Here is a 12,087-nt window from a genome sequence, read left to right on the forward strand (position 1 = left end):
GCGAGCGACTAAAAAAACGTAAAGACCGCCGAACTGAGGAAAACGAGCCATATAAGATAATCGAATTGAACCGCCGCGAGATAAGCGAGGTGGAGAGTAAAAAAAAAATAATAAAGTATGTGCCGAAGATGTAACCTGTTGCTCTCAAAAAGTATTATCGCGATTATTAATCCTCTTTACCGGCGCACCTCGGAATAGGTGCTGGTCGGAAAAACCTGCTTCATTTGCTGTTTTTTTTTTGTGGTCCTTCGACGGGTGAATCCTTCAACAACAGTATGGTATAGCGCGTCAATCAGCCTGCATTTTCTGGCGCACCTTGGTGCGGGCACAAATAAAGCCATCTGATTTCTGGAGTCGAATTGTATAAGATTTAATCTCGAGATATGCGGATTGTTCACGAGCAAACGTAGCTATTCCGGAGTTTCAGGGAGCTAAGCGTGCGCCGGGAATGCGGTGTTCGTTCTAATTCGAATGTTTGATGAACGATGAACTACAAAAAGTGTGATCTATAGCGATTAATTAATTTTTCTTTTTCTTTTCCCTTTCGTTATCTTATATTTCCGAATCCGTTGACTCGTACGCGTGTATGCGTGTGTGTATAATGTGTGCGTATGCGTGTGCCGCGTGTGTGTGCGTGTGCGCGTGCGCGTGCTTCGCCTGTCGCATCGCACGAGTCGCGAATTCGTGCGGCTGAATATGCTGCGTGTGGAGAAAAAGAAAGATGTACGCGCGGGAATGCGGGAATGCGGGAATGCGGGAGAAAGGGGGATTCCGTACGTTCTAACGTCGCTTTTGCGAGGCTAAAGCCCGTGTCAGACTAGAGATTGCCGATTGGGACTGGCGATCATTTTTCGACCAATCAGAGCAAAGAAATCGGTGACTGCTTTGTGATTGGCGGCTGGCGATTACTTCTCGATCAATCAGAGTAAAACAATCGACGATTGCTTCGCTCTGATTGGTTGAAAAGTAATGGCAATCCAATCGCTAGTGTGATTACGGCTTAATGCGACTAACATTTCTGCTATCATGTCTGTACGAGAGTGTCCTGCGACACGTTGCGGATACCGAAAGCCTCGTTTCGCCAGGTGCGATAACGTGCAGATATCGAAACGTGTAATTTCTTAAGCTGCCGATGTAACCGACCGGCGTCATATTTCACGCTGACGACCGCGAAAAAGTTGAGCCAGTGGCACAGAAAAGATAGGGAAGCAATAGAATCGGTCAATCAAATATTATTTAGATTCATTGAATTTAGAAATTAGAATCTTGAAAGAGTTTGAAATTCTCGATTGTGATTGATCGATTCGAATTTGCTTCCTGCGAAGGTCTTACGTTTTTTACGTGGGCCAATGACCTTCGAGGTGTAACAATTGTCACTAAACTTTCCATGTCTGAATTATTCATGAAGAACAGATATAATTTTATCGAAAATTCGCGCGGTTATGTCATTGACGCAAGTCCTTTTTTTGCGCTCTAAATAGAACGCGCAAATAGAGTGGAAAAAAAAGATCTTAAATGTTGCATATATACATAATATATATATATATAAATATTTTTATGTAAAAATTATATATTTATATAATTTTCAAAAGCCACTCCTTGGTCGTTTCTGACTAATGCCTGCAACTATTGACGATAAATCTCGTTACCGGCGCGAAAAATGATCGTAAACTTGTCCATAAAGAATTTCGAAATTTATGATTTTCATAGTTGTTTAGTATTCTTCGAGTTCTATGTTTATTATTAGTATTGCGATTTTTATTATTCTATAATATTTTTTCGTTTTCTTTTCTCTTTCATCTTTTTCGTTTCATTTTTTTCTCTTTTATTTTTATGCGATAGTGTTGGTAACTTCACCGCTCATTCTTTTTCTAATTTTGCATATAAGTACATCAAAGTTCTCGGATCCTCGCTGATTTCAACGAGTTTAGACACTGAAACAAGGCTGCCTATTCAATGAAAGATCCTGTTAGTGATGTTAAACAATGGTTTTATATAATATCTAGTCAAAATATATGTCAATCATATTTAATAAAATCTGCATGCTGTTTTACGGTAGCAGACTAGCGGAGTTAATAGGAAGTTACGAAATACTTAATAATATATTCTCGCGGGGAGACACTCCAAAAAAAAAAAAATTAAAACCTTGTAAAAATGTACCTGTATATACAAGAAAGGACTAGAATTTATTTTGAATTATAAGATTCTGTCCTTTAGATGGAATGGAAAAAATTCAAATCAAGCTTCCAATCTTCTGGCGCTAATTTTAGGGAGATTAGGGAACCAAATGAATTTCATAATTCCTGCAGAATGCTTGATTCTTGCAAAAACATTGTAAACCAACAGCATGGTTTACCAATCATAAATTCATTCCTTCCATCTTGAAGCGGTCCTGCTACTTTGCTTGATACAATCAAACTCATTACGAGGGTGATATCATTATATACGAACGTAGAGAGAAAAGAGAAATTAATTAATTACACCGTGCGAATTGTAACGATTTCATATCGGGCGTAAATTTTTATATGTTTTGATAACACTTTGCAATATATGTAAGGAGCGTAAAAGTAAAAAAAAAAGAAGAAAACGCGAACGGAATACGAGGAGACAAAATTTCCCGATGGTCAGCCGCTGTTTTTAACCGCAGTACCGTTCGATTAATTTCTTTTTCACGACCAAAGAGAGGTAACGCGAAAAAGTGGCTTTTTCTTTTTAATTTTTCTACCATGACATATTTCAGAACGGTGAGTGGTGAATGGTGTTGCGTGATTGTGTGCGTCTGAATGTGCGTGAATGATTGAGAAGTGAGAGTTGGTTGTCGAATCGCGTTGTACGAATCGCTTATATCGATCAAAAAAAAAGGGAAATAAAATAATTAATGGAAATATGTTTGCGTTTGTTGAAGAGAAGAAAAAAGCACACATTTATTATGTATATTACGATTACGAGAGCGAAATGCCGCCGGACGATAATAAGCGTCTACTTTATATTCAGATTCTCTTCTGTAGGTTTCATTAAAGTGCATTTCTTGTATGGTATTACAGTATTACAGTAGAAACATAAGAAAATAAATGAATGCAATAGTAAAATGCCTGCATTTCATTCGATCCCATACTCTCGCAGGCGTTTAGATGAAAAAAAACAAGCTTTTTTACTTCGGAGTAAAAACACCGAATAAAAATCTGAATTTTTACGATAAAAAACTATTTTTTTTTTTAATCAAAGTTGATTTTTAAAAAATATAGAATCCAATTTTCTTGATATTCGTCGTTAAAACATTTAATATTTACGTCATTTCTGAGTAAAAAATATTCTAAAACTTCTCATTGTATAATTTCCGAATCTTATAAATTCTAAAGTTTATTTTTTTTTTAATAAAAAAATCTTCAATAAAATTTTTTTAATTATATTGAGAAATTATCAGAATTTTTTAAACTTTTAGGTTTTTAAATTTTTCAACAGGTTTTTGCTCAAAAGTCTAGATTTTTTTCGGAAATTTTTATCCCAGTGAAAAAAATTCTCATAATTTCTCCATATTCTTAAAAAAATTTTATCAAGATTTTTTTATTAAAAAAAATAAACTTTAGAATTTATAAGATTCGGAAATTATACAATGAGAAGTTTTAGAATATTTCAGAATTCATATATATATATACAAAGAATTCTAGAAAAGATCTAGTTTTTCAATACATTCAAATAATGCCTATTCAAGCTAACATAGGATGACAATGTGAAAATTGGTTTATTACCTAGCACGCCATTGTGTTATTTTTGGTTACCTTCCCGACCACACCAGGGTCTGTGAAATCCTGCAACTTTGCCACGCTATATCTCTGGACTAAATACGTATTTTTTAGCTCAAAACGTGTGAAATTTATACCTCGAAGTCAGACAAAGACAGATAAATATGAATTAAATAAATAATATTTTATTTTCAATTAATTACAATGTTTCAAAGAAATTTTATTGAAAAAATTACTACTTTGAATAAAAAATTCTCAAATTTTTAATTTAATGTTTAAGCAAAAACCCGTAGGATTTTTTTTAGTTGATCCTTTGGATTAACAAAAATATAATACGATACGAATCGCTCAAAAAAGTATAATTATTTGAACTATCGAAATCGACATTTTTTAAAAATCTACATATTATATATACAGGTTTACAATTAATAAATTACAATTAATAAATAATTTTATTATTTGAACAATATAAAATGATAGATAAAGGATTGTAATATATAAATATTGTTATAGTAATTATGTTTATATTTAGTCATACAAATGCATACACAATAAAATTTATTTGCTCGGAGCACAAGTAGTACAAAATTTTGATGTATGAGTCAGAGGCACATCGGTTGCCGATAGCATATACACATATGTATATTGTGTTTCACGATCCACGAAATAGGGACATCTTTTTCTCTTATCTAGTTTGTTTGTTGGAATCGCCGATCTTGGGGATCCCTCTTCGGGCTTGTTAATAAAATTTTCAATAAGGTGTCGCACATGATTTTGCAAATGTACCATATTATACCGACGCTCCAATAAAGGCGTCACAAGTTGCATTGCCAAAGACAGTAAATAATCATAACGCATTAAAATATTATTATTTGCTTGCAAATTGTATAATATCATTGAATTGATCCCACCTTGATCGAGCATGTCATACTAGAAACGAACGGACTAGCGTCTTGTCATACGACACGTCTCGTACTCGTGACACAACTGATCAAATATATCTGTTCCACCTTTTGTTTTATTGTAATAAGTTATAATTTCTGGCTTATTTATAGTCTCATCAATCTCGCCAGTTTTGTGGAGAGTGGATAGCAATAACACTATTTTATTTTTTTTTGGGTGTGTCTGAAACTAACGTCTTTCCTTTGTGATATAAAAATTTCGATTGCCCTATATCAGACGCGGTTTTGAAACCATCAGGAATCTCTTTCTTGTTTTTTCTAATCGTGTCTACAACTGAAAGCTTTACTGGCGAGCTTTTCATTCGCTCTGCAAGAGGAACTGATATAATTCGCTTAAAGTTCGAACATAATATGATGGTACGAATTCTGTGCCTTCCACTGCCATCGATCCTACATACGGAATCGCGTTTAACATATAATATGTTTTAGAGTCATTTAACATAATTTTAACTCATTTTTAACCCATACCTGTCAGGTTTATTTTTCACATAAATGCGAAAAGCGCATCTGTCGCAGAAGGAAAGCAATTGCTCGTCGATTGTTTCATTTTCAGACGGTACGTAATAACACATACAATTAGCTATAAAGTCCTTCCAACTTCACGAACTGGCGTCTATCTATTAGTTAATCTTCGTTTAAAACGCGTTGTTTTATAATCAAAACGTAAATTTGCTAATAAGAATTGAAATCTATGCACATAGTGGCTCTAAATAATGATAAACCGTGACGCGATCATAAATTGTTAATCATAATTGTCATCGTTATTTTATGTGTCCCAGCATAATATAAAAACCCTATAAATGCTTTTAACTCTATAAGGTCGACGGTACCATAATACGTTTGTGTTTGAAAGTGATCTCCGGGTTTGTCCTTAAATGTTTGAATATACGCTTCTATTGATTCATTAGTATGCAACATAATTTTTTCTAGTAACGAATCAGAAAAAAGTAGCGACCAAGCTTCGAGCGGAGAATTCACGTTTAACGCGGCATCTTGAACTCTGGGAAAAATAGTTTCAAAACGATCGAACGTTTCATTATCGCTTGATCTATCTCGTAGTGATTTAGAAATTTTGAACGGCCATTTTATGTTTGCTGCCTGAACGTAAGAAGACAGTTTCCCCGATCTGCGCCTTTTCTTTGACGATTTTGTTCTTTCTTCGTCCTAAACATTATTATTGTCTTCCTACTGTTCCTGTTGCTCAAACGCTTCTCGATCCGGGTCATCAGTCTCACATTCAGTATCGTCATCTGCTCCTCGTCGTCCGTTTCTTCGTCATCATATTTTTCTTCTGGATCAGCTGATAGAGCAGCCACTACCTCTTGGAGACTTCTGCTACTTAATTGCATGATACATAACCTATAAAATAACAAATATTTATAAAATAATTTTTAATTAATGTAAATTTTTTATAATTACAAAATTAATCTGCAATAATTGCGCTTTTTGTAGTCTTTGGCAAGGCAAAAATCGTTTAGAGAATGATGCAGCACTCGCTCTAAAGTAATAAATAATATATCCGCCCCGATCGAGCGATCTCTAAAGACCGAACTGACAGAGATTATAAAATTTCTACTATTTATTATATTAAAATAATTCTTTTTAATTCTACATTGTATTTACTTTTATACTATCCGAAACTCAATAAACGTATATTTAATAAAAAAAAGGCATACTCAGAACGCCAAAAACTTACAAGCTAAGTAGTCACGTGATCCCAAATACCCTCTTTGAACTTTCGTGCATTCTCACATCGAGAATAACGCAAAAAAAATCCTTGCAGGCTTATTATATCTATAGATAGTTAAAGGTTTTTTTCACCCTCAAGCCGGATCTTCAAATTATATCATAAAAAAATTACAGCAATGTGAAAAATTGCATAACGTATGTTGGACCCAAGTTTGTTGGTTGGTTAGGGTTAAATTAAACATTAAATTAACATAATTATAATCGCAAACATTTCGATCCTGCTTTGAATCCTTATCAATGCTCCATGCAAATTGTTAATAAAATTCAATTCGTACTTCCTGGTACAATGATCATCGAAATGTTATTAAGCTGTTCATGCGTCGGACGTCAAGTCTATATTATAATTATGTTAATTTAAATAAATCAATTTTCACATTGTCATCCTGTACTGTATTGGCTCGAACAGGCATTATTTGATTGTATTGATTTATCTCAATCGAGCTTTAATATTTAGTTTATTAATTATATCTAGTTTTTCTTTATACTTCTGAAGTGAATTCATATAAAAAATTTGAGAAATTTTCTAAAAAGTTATAAAATAATATAAAAATTGTGAAAAATTCTAAGAAAGCATTTTACCACTGTAGGGATAACATCACTGTTTGACCTTTTCCACAGATACTCTTGTTTTTTCCACATAAAATACGAATATGTAAGAAACATGAATAAAAATATCTCAGGTAGGTGATTTGAACAGCTCGTGATAATGACATGACAGATATATGAAAAAAACCTGCAAATACCGTAAATAATCGAGTCGAAGACTGTCACTGACGAAGATGAATTCGCCAGAAAGACTGTTAAAAAAGGTAATGAAATATTACTTAAGATTTCTATTTATTAAGTCTTAAGGTTAAAATTTAATTAAAATTTAGAATTTACTATTAAATTTAATAAAAAATTTTTCTCAATCAACTGCAGTAGCGGTTGTTATGCAAGCTACAAATAGTTCTAAAATACTTTTTATTCATTAATATTGCACATTAATATTTTGTGATTAATTCCTTTTATTAACACCGTTAGTATTTTTCTTCAAATTTTTTTATATTTCATTTTTTTATAAGAATAAATGATAAAATCATCATTGTGATTGTGCATCAATATTAAACACTTAAAGAAATAATGGAAAGTCAATAACATTTAAATTGAGTAGTTATGATATCTATATGTATAAATTATAGAAAAATAAAAAAGTAAAGAAGAAAAAGAATATAAAAGCGATATAAAAATCAAGCTTTTTAATCAAAACATTCTCATCTAATATATTTACCTTAATATATGTATGTATATTCACATTTATCTCTAGTTTCTCTCCTTTGAATATATAAATATTTTCAATGTAGAGGAAATGCAAAAAAATATATAGTCATGACGAACACAGCTTTAACGAGATATCGCAATTGTACCATTTTTCCTCAGGAGTCATCATCAGGAGTCACAAAAATATATATAAAAGGACAACTTTTCGATAGGACAACAAAAAGGAGTTATGATTGGTCAGAACAAGTTTGGGTCGAAGGTCTCGTTTATAATGGTACTATCAGTTTAGCACTATCATCAGCCGATTCCAGGAGGAATGGGATGACGGAGGGTACTGATGTCTTGATGCCGGATCTTTCGTCAGTCTGCAATGCCCGATGAGAACTGGTATTCAGGCTCCGGACGGCGCGGTTGGCCGCTTCGTCCCAGCTCTTCCAGCTCACTCCCATGTAATCTGAAAAAGCCCGTATTGGGCGTCTATGTGTAACCTATGCGCGACAAGCTCGAAGTACCCATAGAAATTATTAGATTACAATTCTTTATGAATATTATTTTCACTGTAGTTCTTAATTTTTGTTGCATTCTTAATGTGTTTTTTTGTATTCTTTGATTTTATCTCTTTTTGAACTCATATTTCTTTCTGTGCATTAGAAAAGTTTTTTTCTTTTGCATACCTTCGCTCTGTAGTACAGAAAAGGGAAAAGGTCTCGTGAAAAAAATAGAAATAAATATTTTTTTCGAATAAGGTACTTTAATCATAAGATATTTTTAATCCTTAAAATTGAGCTTAACAATCTATACTCTAAACTAGCAACATCTTCCATTTAATAATTTTAACAATCTAGTCTCATAATTATTAAACGTCTCAATGTTGTAGTCCAAATATTCGATATCGATTATTAATAATTATTTACTTTATCGTTTTATATACGAGATCAACTCATTCAATTTAGAACATGCAATGGTGAAATAAGTAGATATCTGCGAACGATCATGAAGACGCGGACGGGCGAAAAAGAGAACGCAGGATGATGGGAAAAAAAAAATATATATATATATAATCCGCATGCTCAAAACACATGACGTATCTTATTCACAGTATTTCAACATAATTATACACATAAGCCGATTGCTTAGTAAAAACTTAAGTCAAGAGACGAGATAAAAAAAAAAGGACGCGCACTTTGACGATTTTTACTTCTTACTTTTCAACTTATCCGAACTATCATCAAAGGTAGATTCTTGGACATTTAGCATCAGACTATTGCCATTGAGGAATACTCTGTTCTGAGAATTAGCGATCTGAAATAAAGCGAGCAATAATTATATACATAAATATGTTTCAAAGTTTTTTAAGCATATAAAATATTAATTTTCATGAAAATTTCATTGCGTCTTTCAAAATATTATATTCAACAATGTTTGCACATTTATAAAGATGCTCACCGTACGCGAAATATTCTGTGCAGCTCGTATCTTACGTAATTTTAGGTATCCAGGATTCTGACCAACAGCCAGACCAAGGTGCACTGGAGTTAAGGCATTTATATTTCAAAAATAATGCAGCATTTCATTATTATACTAGCAACTTACGAATTTAATTCAATATTTAAATTAATTTCATTGTGCAAAATTTAAATGCTTAACAATTGTAAACAAAAGATTAATAGTTTGAACTATAATAGTTATATCTTTTTCTTCAAGAGCAATTGTTTTCATTAATCGACTAAAAAAATTAATTGTTCTTGTAAAGGATATCATTTTGGCTGCTTCCGCTTCTCCTTCAGCTTGTACGATCTTTTGTTGTCGTTCCTGCTTGGCCCTTTCTACTACAAATGCAGCTCGTTGAGCCTCCTGCTGGGCCACCTGTTTAGCCTCGACTGCTGCCGTGTATTCTTTACCGAAGCTAAGCTCTGTTATCGAGACGTCATCCAATACGATATTGAAGTCTCGAGCACGTTCCGTTAATTCCTTACGCACCATGATAGATACCTGCTGTCTTTGTGTAATTAATTGCGAGGCATTGAATTTGGCGACAACAGATTTCAACACTTCGTTGCAAATGCTTGGCAATACCTGAATTATTAATTTTAATTTAGTTTAAGATCTATAACTATGTATTAAATTTCATCATAAATTAAAATTAGTCTTCAAGATTAATGTTGTAAATTTCAATATATAATTCTATTTTAAAAATAGAAACTCTTTAAGAAATTTTGTATTGCATATATTAATATATAGAAAACAGAGATATTAAAGAGTTGAACATTCTTATGTATAAATGTTCTAAGAACCTTCTCGTCATAATCAAGACCCAATTGCCGGTACATGGAAGGCAGTGTGCTGGCGTCAGGACGCGAGAGAACACGTAGCGAGATATTGACCATTTGTAAATCTTTAGATCCTGTGGGTGAGGACAGCTTCCTAGGTCTGCTTCTAATGTCATAAATTATTGGATACTGAAACCATGGAACGCGGAAGTGCAGACCCTCAGTCAAGATATCCTTCTGGATACCTCCTAGCCGAGAGAATATGATCGCTCTGTGACCAGCCTCCACTGAAAAAGCCATAAATTTGACCATCTTATAATTTATCAATTTAAAAAGCCCAAAGAATAATTATTTTAATATCCTTTTAATTCGTACAAAACAACAGATTAAAATTAAATAAGAACAAAGGACTCTTAATGTTTAATACAATATAACGATTAGAAAGGGCGTAAAAGTCAGCTACAATAATCATACAATATTGCAAAATTAATACATAAAATATATTATGCTCTGTGAATTAAATATAAATAATAATTATTACATGTTTCAGCTTCCTGATTGAGCCATCTTTCAGATTCGATTTAAACGCAGTATTATAGTTAAAATGAAGAGATTCTCTTAAATTTCTATATTAAGCAAATTCAGAGATAATAACTTTGTATGATAAAGACAACTACTATACAAGTATGTACTGTATAAATGTAATAGATTGCGTCAGTTACATTGCAAATTACATAACCAAAGCCGCTCGTAACGAGCGGCTGAAGGAATATCTATTGAACGGGAAAGTGTAAACGTCGCTCGTTAATTAAATTGATGGTTAAGATCATTGTTTAGTCAAGAGAGACAATAATACTTAGGAAGAGCAATAATTGTGATAATTATAATAAAAATGCAAACGAGATTGAGGTTAACCTGTATACATGGCTTTAGAAACGCTGTACGCCGCAACGCCCGCAGCAGCGAGAAACTTCAGACTCATCGGCACTCCATTTGTGCCTTTGCTCAAGCGCGAGGCCATCTCGTTGAATTTATTTTGCGCCATATCGAAAAACCACGCTGCAAAATGAATCGACAAACCACACACAGCACACCGACAGCACGACACGATCCAAGATCCAATTCAACTTCTTTTTTGCTCGTGAATGGCCCCGACTCCTACCACGGAGTCGATACGGCCAGTAACGAGATAGTCACCTTAAGCGGCAAGAAGCGAGAACTAAATCGTGAATAACATAGAAGTACTACGTTGGTATCACTGTTTTATTTTCCCTACCCCGAGAGCGCCCCCGAGATCCAGGCCTGGCGGGAGAAGTTCAAATGCGGAGATTGGTGGCTTTGAAGAAAGTCAGTAGAAGGCGGCACATTTTGACAGAAGGTTTCTTTAATAAGGGAAAAATATCTCTAGGAGTGTTCGGAAAAGTTTTATTAATAAAAATGAAGTGAGTTTGGCTGACTTAGGAGAAGTGATAGGGCAGTAAAAAATTACATGGTTGATATCTTGGCGGGGGCTCCCCGCAAGGACAAGCCTCCGAGTTAACCATATTCTTGCGAAACAGACTTGCATTCAGATTATAATGATTAGATCTGATGCGGTTGATTAAAATGATTTCCTCCCTTTTCAGAGGGAGTTTGGCGTACCAAGTCTTCGGTGAGGAATCTCGAAAATATTGCTTATATAATAATCCTTTTTGCAAAAATTCACCATCAAGATAGATTCCGGAACTGTCTAGTAAAAATAGATTTAGGCTCCGCAAGTGTGTCCGCATATGGAATCTTGAAGTCCGAGTACCATTTCTAACTCCCAGTTCGTCAGCTTTTTCATTTCCTTGGATTGGATCCTTATGAGAGGGAATCCAGGCAAGATTAATCCGCATACTTGAAGAGATGGCCAAATGTAATTGGTTTTAAGAGCGTACATCAGATCCAATTCAAGGATGACAAAAAAACGGTGAGAAACGAAGAGAGATTGAGAAGAAGAAAAAGAGAAAGAAGAGTGAATGAGAAAGAGAAAGAGAGAGAGTTCAAGCCATAAACTTCTGTATATTAAAGTCTCTATATATTAAAGAAGTAAAAATATGAAAACTGTTTATTCGTATTGTT

At 33.7% G+C, this 12,087-nt stretch overlaps 1 protein-coding gene across 1 annotated transcript; it reads right to left on the reverse strand.

Annotated features, from left to right (window-relative positions):
* Positions 1-7,763: 7,763 nt before the first annotated feature.
* On the reverse strand, positions 7,764-11,168 carry LOC108749093 (prohibitin-2). The gene is made up of 6 exons (XM_018487612.1): positions 10,900-11,168; positions 10,009-10,271; positions 9,473-9,790; positions 9,161-9,238; positions 8,920-9,016; positions 7,764-8,168 (listed from the first exon to the last, which is right to left on the reverse strand). Exons 1-6 carry the CDS (start codon positions 11,027-11,029, stop codon positions 7,981-7,983), a joined length of 1,074 nt encoding a protein of 357 aa, XP_018343114.1. The 5' UTR covers positions 11,030-11,168; the 3' UTR covers positions 7,764-7,980.
* Between the last annotated feature and the right edge of the window lie 919 nt (positions 11,169-12,087).

This window comes from Trachymyrmex septentrionalis, unplaced genomic scaffold (genome assembly GCF_001594115.1).
Source record: "Trachymyrmex septentrionalis isolate Tsep2-gDNA-1 unplaced genomic scaffold, Tsep1.0 scaffold266, whole genome shotgun sequence".
NCBI lineage: Eukaryota > Metazoa > Arthropoda > Insecta > Hymenoptera > Formicidae > Trachymyrmex > Trachymyrmex septentrionalis.